Source organism: Coloeus monedula (assembly GCF_965178545.1).
Source record: "Coloeus monedula genome assembly, chromosome: 8".
NCBI classification, from domain to species: Eukaryota; Metazoa; Chordata; class Aves; order Passeriformes; family Corvidae; genus Coloeus; species Coloeus monedula.
In genome coordinates, this window is record NC_138788.1 from 31,841,861 (window position 1) to 31,853,986 (window position 12,126).

A 12,126-nucleotide genomic window follows, 5' to 3' on the forward strand; every position below is an offset into this window, starting at 1 on the left:
ATGTTTGCATTATGGATCACTACTCTTTTTCTTCTCAATGCAGCCAGAGGTGAGACATATAATGAGTAAAGTCTATAAACAGTAAGAATTATGCTCAACTTACACCAGGATATCCATATTCTAGAAAAAGTATGTTCATTGGAAAGGATTTAACATAATTCTTCATTAGGACCACTGAGTCATGTCATGTCTTTCCCACATTTAACCCACTCCTCTTTAATTCTGTAAAGGTTTTTGCAGCTAGCAAACAGAACAGGAATTAGAAAGGTATTTTTATATGTGAGTTGATAATAAAATTCTTCCAGAACATTTTTTCCCTACCCACCCTTAATGCACTCATGGTAGCTACAACCCTGGTAGTGAGAACCTGGGCACCTACTCTTCACAGTGCTATGCAGAGAACAAGAAAATAGTCTTGATCCAAAATACCTCTTTAATGACAGGAAAGAATAGTCTTTTTAATAGCAATAAAAATTATTTGAGATTTCACAGCTGTTGTGCTGTAACAGTGTGGAAGGATGACAATTAATGGCAACACCTGCATGTCATATTTGCACCATTACTATATTAAAGGCACAATAGAAATTGGGAAACCCGTCCTTCAGGCACAGACCACACTTCCTGAGGCAGTGCTTTGCTCTGAGCTTCCATTCAAATTCCACTTTACTGCTTCCACTAAAATCTTTTGGTGATAAAAAAATAAGGGAGATGTTTAATGTCCATTGTGGAGCAACCAGAGGTGTCTATTTTAATGTTTTGGTTTCTTTTTGCTCCTTCATGAACTGTTGTGCAAGAAATAACAATTTAGGTAATCCCTGGAGCATTAGAAGTAATTTGAAGGGCTACTTTGTGCTCACAGCAAAAGCTGGTTTCTTCTCTGGATCAAGATTTTATTGTCTTTTTCCAAGGGCTGTGGTAACAATGTGTTTGACTAAACACATCCTTCATTCTCCTGAGTTTACCAAGCTGAGCTCCAGGGTCTGTTTGCAGCAGGAAGCACTCCTGAAGTTCAAGTCCTTGCTACAAGCACCAGAGCACAACTGAGCCCCCTAATGAAAAATGCTCACAAGTGCCATCATAATCTGAATCAGGCATGTTTGTCTTTCCTGGAGTAAACACTCTCCTGCCAGCTTCATGTACAGAACTTGTGACATTCCCAGAACACTAATACCTTTCTTTGTGTACCCCAGGGAGGGAAGTTTGCTACAAAAGGCTTGGATGCTTTTCAGATAGCCCCCCTTGGGCTGGAATCCCGGGGAGACAACTGGCAGGCTTGCCCAGCTCTCCAGATGATGTGAACACAAATTTCCTCCTTTACACCAGAGATAACATGGTGAAATACCAAGTAAGAAACTGCTTTGTTTTCAAATACTGACTGTGTATAATACATTCAACAAATTCTAGGGACAGTTTCTTTTCTCACATATGTTTGCTCTTAAGACTCCCAGGAGAACCTCCAATTCTATATTAGACACATGATGATTTTCTTCCATCTTTTTTCCTTTTTCCTCATTTCAGCTCTCTGAGAAGCCAGGTATATTTACAACATATTAATCACAGCCCTCCAACACAAGTTATTACATGTAAAAGGCTCCAGAGTTAAGGGGTTTTATATAAATGGCAGACACAAACAGTGGAAGTGTTTATTAAGTCACTTCAGAACAAGTCCAACTCCTCCAGCTGAGAGGGCCAATGAGGTTTTAACAAATCAGTCTTTCACTGAAGGTGAGATGTGTGCTAATTAGTGCATGACATCCCACTTTTAAATCAACAAAACCATAACAAAAAATATATAAGAGCTAGTACTCAGAATTTCTTTAAAAGAAAATAATGTCTTCTTTCTCAATGCACACCAAAATACCTACAGCCTCTGACTTTGTAAGCCTGGTGGGCTTTCCCATAAAATATAAATGAAGCAATGAAGGTCTTATCTTCAAAGGAAAAAAGAAAGAAAGATAGATATAGTTTCAAAGTCAATCACATAATACCTTTCAGAAGATGCTATCTTTGCATATCTATGGCCAAGTTTGATAAAATCTGTACTTACATAGCATGTTGTACCAGTATATCTCAAAGCAGTGTGCAAAAGATGCCAGTATCATTAGTTCAATTAACCAGAGGAAGTGAATCATTTGTTGAAGTGATTAATTGATTTCCCCTCAAAAGGCAGTTTAGGAATGAGAAATAAGACCCATCTCTTGAGGGTTCAGATCTATGCCTTAACCATCGGGGTACTCTGCCCTTTATCAAAATGTAGTGGGATGGAGCAGTCACATCCTTGTTTTGTTTGTTGGTTGTTTGGTTTTTTTGGCACAGAAAATTTCAGCCACAAACCCTTCAACTATAAAAGCTTCGAATTTCCGAACACACAGGAAAACTCGCTTCATTATACACGGCCACCTTGCTGGAGCAGATCTCCCCTGGATAACAAGCATGTGCAGGGTAGGTACAACTATTGTTTGACAGTCATTTTGTATTTGAAAAGTCTTGCATTTGAAAGTCTAAATATCCACCTCTGGCTTAAAATCCCCATGTGAAATTTACAGCTCTGTTCCCTTGTTAATTCAGGGCACATATAAGGAGCACAAAAGTCAGAATGAGGCCCAGTTCCACATGACCACCCTCTTGTTCCTGGCTATGAGTACAGTGCACTTGAGCTTTCTGCTGAATGCCCGTTTGCTGCATTCACCTCCACAGGGAAAGCTATAATAAACTGATTTTTCAATTCCTTGCCAATAATAAAGGGGGAAAAAAGAGTAAGTTTTCTCACCTCAGCAAAAGGTCACAATAAACATGTCAGTTTCAGTGAGACATTTGATCTAATAAAACCAAAAGGCTTTGTTCAGCAGATTGGTTTCATTTTACTCTGGCACATTTCAAAAATGAAATTGTGTCAGAATAAAAAACAAAATCAGAAAGTTCCATTGGCAGAAGTGGATAAATAGAATATTTTGGTTATAATGTATGAATTTAGGGCTGAACAATGCAAGCACAAATTTGAGAATCCTTTTAGACAATCCAAGCCAAAAAAAATTGAAGAATAAAGCCTGGACCTCTTTTGGTAACAGGGGTACTGTCATCAAGAGAAGTTGGTACCTTAGAGCCAACCAAGGTGTCTGGAATGGAAAAAGGAGCTGAAGGAAGCTTGTGAGTGTCCTCTAATCACTGGTTCCACTCTGCCTCCTTGTGTTGATCTTCAGCATCAGTAGGAATTACTAAAGATGTGTCTTCACTGGCCGCACAAACGGAACAAAATACAGTTTACATATGCCCTGCTACAATTGTAATTAACTCCTGTTTGCTTCTTCTCTGTTGCTTTCCTGTTCTCCACCAGTTCATGTTCCACACTGAAGATGTGAACTGCATTTTGACAGACTGGAGGGGAGGCTCCAGTGGTCTGTACACGGACGCCGTCAACAACGTCCGCATTGTGGGGGCTGAGCTGGAGTACCTGGTGAACTTCCTCGAGGTAAAATATCCCTGGAATGTGAAAGCCAGTGCATCTTCCACGTGGTAAAGGTTGTGCTCAGAGTGGCACCTTCAGGTTTGATCCAATAGAGCTGGGAAGAACAAGAAGTACCCAGTAAAACAGCTCAAAATATTATAAAAGGGCTCTAATCCCACACAAATGAAAATACCTGCTTTAGTGTCATAATCAATTTTGAAAACCTACTCTGATATGACTTTTCAGCAGTTCAAAAGTTTAAAAATCTGAAATGAAGAATTGAATCCCCTAGATTTAGTATATCAGGACAAGATGGTAAATAGCCATGAACACCCTGAGAAGGAAGAGGAGTGGGATGAATGGGGAGTTGCTTCTCTTTAGGCAGAGATCTCATCACCCAGAATTGTAACTTTCCACCAGGACACTCACCTCCATCGCCCAGTGGTCTGGCCATGTCCTGGCACTGCATGGGGACATGCTGCAGTGTCACTGGTTTATGTCCCCACACTGATTTTTTTCCTTTCCTTAAATCTTCACAGAAAGACCATGGCTACTCTCCTGCCAACATCCATTTCATTGGCCATAGCCTTGGAGCACACGTTGCAGGGGAGGCAGGGAGGAGGAAACCTGGCATTGGAAGAATAACAGGTACTGCAGCCATTTCAGCAGATAAAACTTTGTATTTTCACACAAGAGAACTGAAGAATCACTGCTGCTTCATAAACATACAATGCAGACTGCAATGTGTTGACTTGTCATAAATAAAAATGTCCAGCCAGATGGAGGCACACAAGTCATGAAACACTCACACATCACTTTATTTTAAAAACTCACTATTTTCTGTTTTCCTTCTCCCCCAGTCAGTTCTTTTCTCTGCATAGACATTGCTTTGTCTAAGCCATGCACACAGTGAGCAGTCACACAAGCAACTCAGGGAAACTGGGATCAGTGCTGTGTTTCTTTATCTCCAAAGAGACCTCACTGACACTGAAGGGAAACCATTTTCAACCAAGATATTCTGGAAATAAAAATAGACTTCTTGCCAAAAAAAATTTTATAAATAAATCTACATGCTCAGAGTAGCATAAGAAGATCTCATATTTTTCAATAAAATGACAAAAAAAGCCCAACAAACCATTCTTCTTATATCATTGTTCCCAAAAATAAGCCAAGCAGCATTTTACTGTGCTGCAATGCCTTCAGTCAGCTTTCTGTTAACACCCTGCCAGTTTTTCTAGCTGTGGACCACAAAATGGATTTTAATATGTGGAGTAAAAGCAGAAATGTAATGCCCTATAGTGCACACAATCTGCATGTTATATATATACAGTATTATTTACTCAATCAGATGTATCTCCATTCACTTAGGTTTGGATCCAGCTGGGCCCCTTTTCCAGTACACTCCCACAATGGTTAGGCTGGATCCTTCAGATGCAAAATTTGTTGATATAATTCATACCCACGCTGGCCATCTTTTCTTTGACTTTGGTAAGTTTCCATGCAAAGGCTGCCATTGGCTCATAGGCTGGCCACAGAATACCTGAGAATGATCTGCCAGGATCCATTGTGCATTTCAGCTCCAGGGATACTTCAGACTTGTGGGCATCTGGATTTTTACCCAAATGGTGGGAAGAAGATGCCAGGATGCCACCAGCTTCGTGTGCCTCCTGCAACTCGGGATATCAATGACCTGATGAGAGGTAAATGTATTTTAAAGAATACCTCATTATAAGTTACAGTTAGAAACTAAGGCTAGGATAAGGTAAGACTTTTGAATGTATATGTTATTTATATAGCTCAGATTTGGAATAAGGAGACAATGCTCAAAAATGGAACATTTAAAGCTGCCTCTGAAATACCATCCACTTTTCTTTTGTACTAACCAAGGCAAATTCCAGATGAAAACTTCAGTTAAAGCATGCAAAATTGTTCATCACAAGCTTTATAAGAGCCTGCCACTGTGCTGACAGGCTGACCTCAGTGGGAATTCCTCACACGAAGGACTGGTAAAATTTCATTCATGGATAATCCAAAAATATTTCAAAATCTGAGCTCTCCTTCTCCCTAGGAAGACATCACTCCCAATATTACTGGGATTCATCCATGCCATTAAACTTTAGTCTCTTCAAAGGGAACAGCCCAAGGTCAGAAATATAAAAGATGATAAAATGACTGCTCCATTAGTAGTTCTTCAAAGAAAGCTGGGCAGTTAATCAGAATTACCCTGGGATCCAGTACAATAGATCCACAAAATCCTGTCTTCTGATCCTAACCTACAGAAATGAGCACATCTGTTATTCACAGCTAAATGTTTTGAAATCCCAACCACTAGTTAAATAATTTGCTTTCAGAAATGCTCCCCCTTAGAACTGGTCGAGAACTTAATAACAAAGAGAACTGAAACTGGCTGGGTTCAAAGTCACTTGGAACAAAAACACTTTCCAACTGGAATGCATAAAAATGTCTGCATTTTCATTAAAAAAAATATATTCTCCAGAGACATTTCACAAGGCTCTTTGCAATGTTTTGTCTTGAAGGAGAAATTCAGCTTTACTGAACTTGAGCAGATGGAGTTGGTTGTTCATGCAGCTCCTAAAAATAGTCAGCCTTAACTCCCTCCTCTTGGTTAAACCTTACTTTGTTTGGTAACCTCTCTTTTCTTTGCTAATGTTTACATTTATGTAGTGCTTTTATGTATGAAGTGCTTTAGAAAGAATAGTTAGTGACTTTTTTCCTACAGTTTTTGATGCAGTAGAGAGACTCTAGGTGTTAAGTGAATTTGCCACTAACATAATTGAGCCAGCTGTAAGAGCCAAGGGTTTAAAAGCACAAACCCTTCTGAATTAAAGAAGCAGCTGTAAAGAAAGCATACTCAGGAAGCTGTGATGATGCAACTATTCTCAAGAAAAACAGAAAACAGGCACTTTTCAGAGAGGTTTTAGTATGTTTTTTCTTCTTTCCTCATGTAAAGAACAATGTGCCAACGGGTGAACACCAACTGGTCTATCTTTAAGATGCACAAATATTGCTATTAAAGGAAATTTGATTTCACTATAAACTGTGCTAGCTTGCAACTGCTTCAGTGCCTCCCAGGCTTCCCCCTGTGGTTTGGTGAGCCCCCACCACATGCTGAAGCAGAATAGAGCCCATTTCCATACCACCAAAACCTAACATTAGTATATTGTGTTTTGAAGTAGGAGAGACCTCGGAATCAAGGAAGACAACATTTGCTATAAGGGATGTGTAAATATAACCCAAATACCACTTTCTTCTTTCCTTACTAAATGCTTATAAATTTCAGTCTGATGGGAAAAAAGTCTTGTTTCCAATAGTTCTGACAAAATCAAGGACACGCTGCCAAACATCCTGCTTTTCAGAGAATTTCACAGAATTGCTATCAAATGACGGCAGATTTTCTAGAGCTTAAAACCACCAAAAGCCACTGAGTTTAAAATAATTGCTAAAATTACCTTTAATTCTAGAAATTAGTGGAAACTGTGATTTTACAGAATACCATGTTGTGATAATGGTGAAAAAAGGAAAACTACTTCATTGTAACTACCGTATGCTTTAAAAAAACTGTAGCTGTGAAATATTCCTGTCTTTGAAATATCAAAGGGGAATACTCCTAAATGCTTCTTGTTTCACCTTGGTGCATCTCCACCTCTCTTAAAAACTACCTCTTTCCAATAGAAAAAAATACATGTAGGTATAAGTACACTTTCTTACTACAAAACCAAATAATTCACACTTTAAATGTTTTTTTAATTATTGCTATTTTTTTTACCTGAAACATCAGTCTATGTGCAAGTGATTTTGAGGAAAAGAGACCCATAAATGTTGCTCTGGCATGGACTTTGTATTAATGTATAGCTTTAATCACTTTTTTATCTGTTGGGTTTTTTGTTGTTGTTTTTTTTTTCCTCCAGCATACAGATCTTTTGGATGTGGACATAAAAGAAGTCTCAGGTATTATGCTGAGAGTATCATCACTCCAAATGGATTTGCTGGGTACCAGTGTGACACATACCGAGAGTTTGTGCTGGTAAGTACCAGGACTGTATTTATCTGAGGGCCTATGGCTCTGCCCTTCTCCTTTTAATAATTTCTGGGACAACTTCTACATTTGGGATCATGGGATATGGGCACAGGGGACATTCAGAACTACTGACTAAGTTCATCCAGACCATAGCCAAACCCAGGCAATTTCACAATAGACGAGTGATGATGATAATTTAGCCTTTTATTCACCAAATGCACAAATAGCCAAAGGTCCACAAATACCAGTTTGAACAGAACCTCCCACATACCAAAACTGAACTACCTAAACGTAGCAATGCTATTTTTTCCAACTGCAATTAGTCTGCTTTCTTGCTTATCTTTTTTTTACCTTTTTTTTTTAATGGATGTCAAGGTCTTGATCTGATTGTCTGATCTATGTAGGTAAATTAATTTCATTAAGGTTCTGCATGGGAATAAAGTTTGAAGAGCAGACAGAACAAATCCCAAATTGAAAGCCCAACCTTCAGTATTCCTAAACATAAATATTTTTACCGTATCAGTTAGATATCCAGCCAGCCCTCCTTGGAAATGTGGTTACTCATCCTACAACTAGCAGAAAACCTTCCAGTGGACCCTGTGAAAGATGAATATATTACCTGGATTTTACAGGTCAGGTAGCAAGGCACAACATTTGTTATGGTATTTATTTATGGTCTCTGCAAGACCACAGGGAATTAGGCCAGATTTCCAACCTGTTTCTCTCTGATTTTCAATCAGATGAAATAAGCTGACTGACCATCTCAAATTTTTTTCCAACTACAATGATAAATACTGAAGATATGAGCTGAACTGAGAAGCAAATACCTCTTATAAAAAAAAAAAAAAGCTGGGAAAAAGCTGAAATACCCTAATTTCTTAAAATTTAAGAGGCAAGATTAAAATAGGTAATGTCTTATAACACACATTTTTATTTTCCCCCCAGGGAGACTGCTTTCCATGTCCAGAGGAAGGATGCCCACTGATGGGTCATTATGCTGATAAGTTTTTAGATAAAACTGGGAAAGAACAGCAAAAGGTTTATTTAAACACAGGGCCTTCCCCTCCATATGCTCGTAAGTGCTCATTTTGTGGTGTATTCTAAAGTGGCAATGAATTATGTGTGAAAAAGGGCCTTACACTTCTGCAGAGCTGCTGCAGTTAACGAGTTGCACTCAATAAAACATCTAGAATTTTAGGTGTTAGGAACATGCAGTACCAGCATTATTTGGGAAAGCTGAGATAATTGTAATAACAGATCAAATGATGCTCACCTTTGGGTTAAATTCGATTGTTACATGATGGCTTCAAAACATAAAGCTATAAAGCTGAAATTGGGAGAAATGTTATCCTGGAAGTGCATAATTTCAAATTTTAAAATGTTGCATTGTTTTTATTGGCAAAAGTTTATAAAACTGGAGCATTTCAGGATATTTTTGCCAAGCTCATCAAGTCAAAATGGCAGGGAGCTATAAGAAACACAGTTTTAGTTGTGATTAATGTAGAAACAGCCACAGGACTGGGAAATAGGAAAATTAACAAATAAACTGTAATTCATCACAGGTGTTTGCTTATAAGCATTATTTATGCAATCCTTTTCTCTCTCTTAGAGACACTGAAACATAAAAGAAATTTTCCCCTTAGGAAAGAAATCTCCTTACAATCATAATCCATTTGATTCTGTTTTCAAAGGCTGGCGAAAAGAGATACATGTCAAAGTCTGTGCAACAGAAACCATGAAGGGAAATATAGACTTAGCCTTGACTGGAACTAATGGGATCAGGAAGAAATATACCATTGACAAGTAAGTTAATGTGGCTGTTGAAAACGTGGCTCTATCATTGTTATCATATGGAATGTATACACAGCTATTTTTACATGCCTCACCTTGTTCTGTGTGGTCTGTGATTTGCACTGGTAATAAAAGTAGCTGTTAAGTGATTGAAGTTCCCCGTGCTACAGATTGTGGTAAAAATCTGCTTGCTGGTCTCCATTTTTTGTTTGTTTTCTGAGGTTGATGTTAGCACAGCAAAGTGGGCAAGAGCTCTGTGGCTGCTACTGGACTCAAATATGATTTGGTGATCTCTGAGAGGACAAAGAGCTCAGTGATGCACAGTAATTTAATCATTCCCTCCTCTGGGGAGTACGTGAATAAGAAAGTTGCAGGTTGCCCATGAACTGTGCTGGAATATGGGATTCCTGTCCACTCAGCCTGGCTTTTTCCAGTTAATGTGAATTTAGATCTCAATAAACAGAGGCTGGTCAGCAACCCAGCTCCAGTATTACAAAACCAACCTCCTCTGTGTTTGAACACAGCCCTGTAACTGGTCTCTGGTTATAAATACACCACTGCAGCAATACACCTGCGGATAATTTCAATGTTAATGCCACACTGCAAGGCGTGTTCTGTTAGAGTAAACAGTTATAGCACAGAAGGCACAAATGTAAACTATAGTTTTCAATTTCCTTCATGGTTGAGAGCAACCAGAAACATTGAGAGAACTTTTTGACTTGGATTTATTTGAAGATAGATCTTATTTTTCAAAAGTAATGTATAGAATAAACCACGGTCATTCTGACAAAGGCTGTGCTAACTGATAAGAAGTGTTTTCATCCTGAAAGGCACAGGAATTTCAGCAACTCTATAAAAAAAGTTCATAAAATTATGACGATAGTATTCAAAGCTCCAACTCCCATGGCAGCCCACAGCTTATCTCCCTTACTGCCTATACTCAAGCTTTTCCCCATCATTTGTGTAGAACACTGAGCATCATTTCTGTGCTTTTCCTTTGGCAGGGGAACTTTCAAACCAGGCAACACATACTTGAACTACATTGATACAGAAATTTCTGGGAACATTTCAAAAGTTGAGTTTCTCTGGAAAAAGCATCTAGGTCATGTAGACAGAGGCTGCATGGGAGCTGAAGAAGTCACAGTAATATCTGGGGAAAATGGACATATGTAAGTACATAAGCTAATGGTGATCCAGAAAGGTAGAAGTTTTTCTCCTAAATTGCAGTTTCATGTGCCCAGCTCTCGATTAGCACACAGCACAGCACACAGAAACATCTCTGCAGGGTTCAAATTGTACCTGTCTGGGCAGGGTACTTCGGGCTGACTCCAACCTGAGCCCATGGGCCTGGCAGCCACTGGCATTTGCAGGACATTAGATACACTTTTGGAGCACACCTCTTGTTTAGTTTTAACCAAAATTAATCCAGTTGATGCATCCACCCCACTCTGTCATGTAAACCAAAGTGTGGTAAGTGGGGAAAACAGAGTGAGCAATTCCCTTCCAAAGCACACTCCTGTCCCAAATGAAAATGCTAAGGGAGCCTGATCATAAAGGCAAACACATCCTAAAGTTAATAATTAGTCATTAACTAGTAAGTCTTAAAAAAAAATAATTTGATACCATACACTTGATATTCTCAGTCTACTGGAACTCATGCTTTGACCTAACATGAAATAAAAACAAAATTTATATTGGCTATGTTGGGCTGCTGCTACGATAATGTCCCATTTTACTGACAAATCTTTTCCCCCCTTCTCAGGTCCATGTTCTGTGGGTGTGGAGCTGTGCAGCCCAGCATGTGGCAAGCCCTGGCTCTTTGCTGAGGCTGGGCCAGGAATGCCTGGAACGCTGTGGCAGCCCTCACCAGCTGGAAGAGGACACTGCGGTCAGCAGCAAAGGGTTAATGAGGCTCCCTCAACAGACTTTGAGAAATTTGCCCAGCCCACTACAAAAGCTCTATTTCCCAGTTAGTGCTGTCAGCTTTTCTCCACACAGGGCAGTTACACTCCTGTGAACTCTGGTCATGATGACAGATAACATGTATGTTAATAGGAACTAGCTGGGATTCTTTTCTGTGCCTGAAACAGGCATCTTCTTTATCAAACTGTACTGTGCTACTGAGAAACTTGAATTTTCTGGCAGCCTTCAATAAGGAACTATTTTCTCTTTACCAGTGAAGCTGGATTTTCCAACTCTACTTTGCCTTTGTGATGATACTGAGGCCAGGCCTGAGCTACATTATTTGCATTAGCATTGCCACTCCAAATTTGTCAGAGTTTTGATTGTACTGATTAGCAAAACTGCCAAGTGTTATCAGCATCAGCCAAAATAAGCTTTGTTTCAACACAAGCTATCCACAAAAATTCTTTCATTTTTTAATTACCAGCTGTTGTCTAAGGCATGCAACTAATTCTTGCCTCTGATGTGAGGTTTATCATTTGGGTGCAGAAATTATGTGTATCAATCACATTGGGCAGCTCTGTTCTGTCCCATCCCGCCATCTAGCTATTCCAGAACACTTCCAGTGAGGTTCACCAAAAGGTGTTGGTGTGTTACACAAGGCTGAATGTGGCTGATGAACAGGTGTGTTTCAAATTATGCAGCAAGACCTTTGAGATGTCAGAACCCTGTCACCTCCTGTGAAGCTTCCCGAAGGATCTTGCTCAGGATATTTGATAAATCAGGTGTCTGCTTTCTCAGAGCCACTCCTTCGTACCCTTCATTTATCATCTCCCCACAAGCAGGGTGGGACCAGATATCATCTTGAGCAGGAAATTCATCCTTCTTTACCCCTTAAGGAAACTTCTTGAGCAAGAAGGGGTTCCCTCTTCTGGAGATGTAAAAGAAC

General features: G+C 39.3%; 1 protein-coding gene across 1 annotated transcript in view; it reads left to right on the top strand.

The window, feature by feature from the left end:
• Nucleotides 1-12,126, top strand: part of LOC309575675 (pancreatic lipase-related protein 2-like) — a gene marked incomplete at both ends in the record, with an annotated part of 18,099 nt that continues 5,973 nt past the window's right edge. The window contains 11 exons of the mRNA XM_082286363.1: nucleotides 1-49; nucleotides 1,191-1,345; nucleotides 2,317-2,442; nucleotides 3,335-3,469; nucleotides 3,985-4,093; nucleotides 4,814-4,933; nucleotides 5,023-5,145; nucleotides 7,375-7,490; nucleotides 8,430-8,559; nucleotides 9,176-9,287; nucleotides 10,280-10,444. Of these exons, the coding sequence (XP_082142489.1) occupies nucleotides 1-49; nucleotides 1,191-1,345; nucleotides 2,317-2,442; nucleotides 3,335-3,469; nucleotides 3,985-4,093; nucleotides 4,814-4,933; nucleotides 5,023-5,145; nucleotides 7,375-7,490; nucleotides 8,430-8,559; nucleotides 9,176-9,287; nucleotides 10,280-10,444 (1,340 nt within the window). The remainder of the gene's footprint in view (nucleotides 50-1,190; nucleotides 1,346-2,316; nucleotides 2,443-3,334; nucleotides 3,470-3,984; nucleotides 4,094-4,813; nucleotides 4,934-5,022; nucleotides 5,146-7,374; nucleotides 7,491-8,429; nucleotides 8,560-9,175; nucleotides 9,288-10,279; nucleotides 10,445-12,126) is intronic.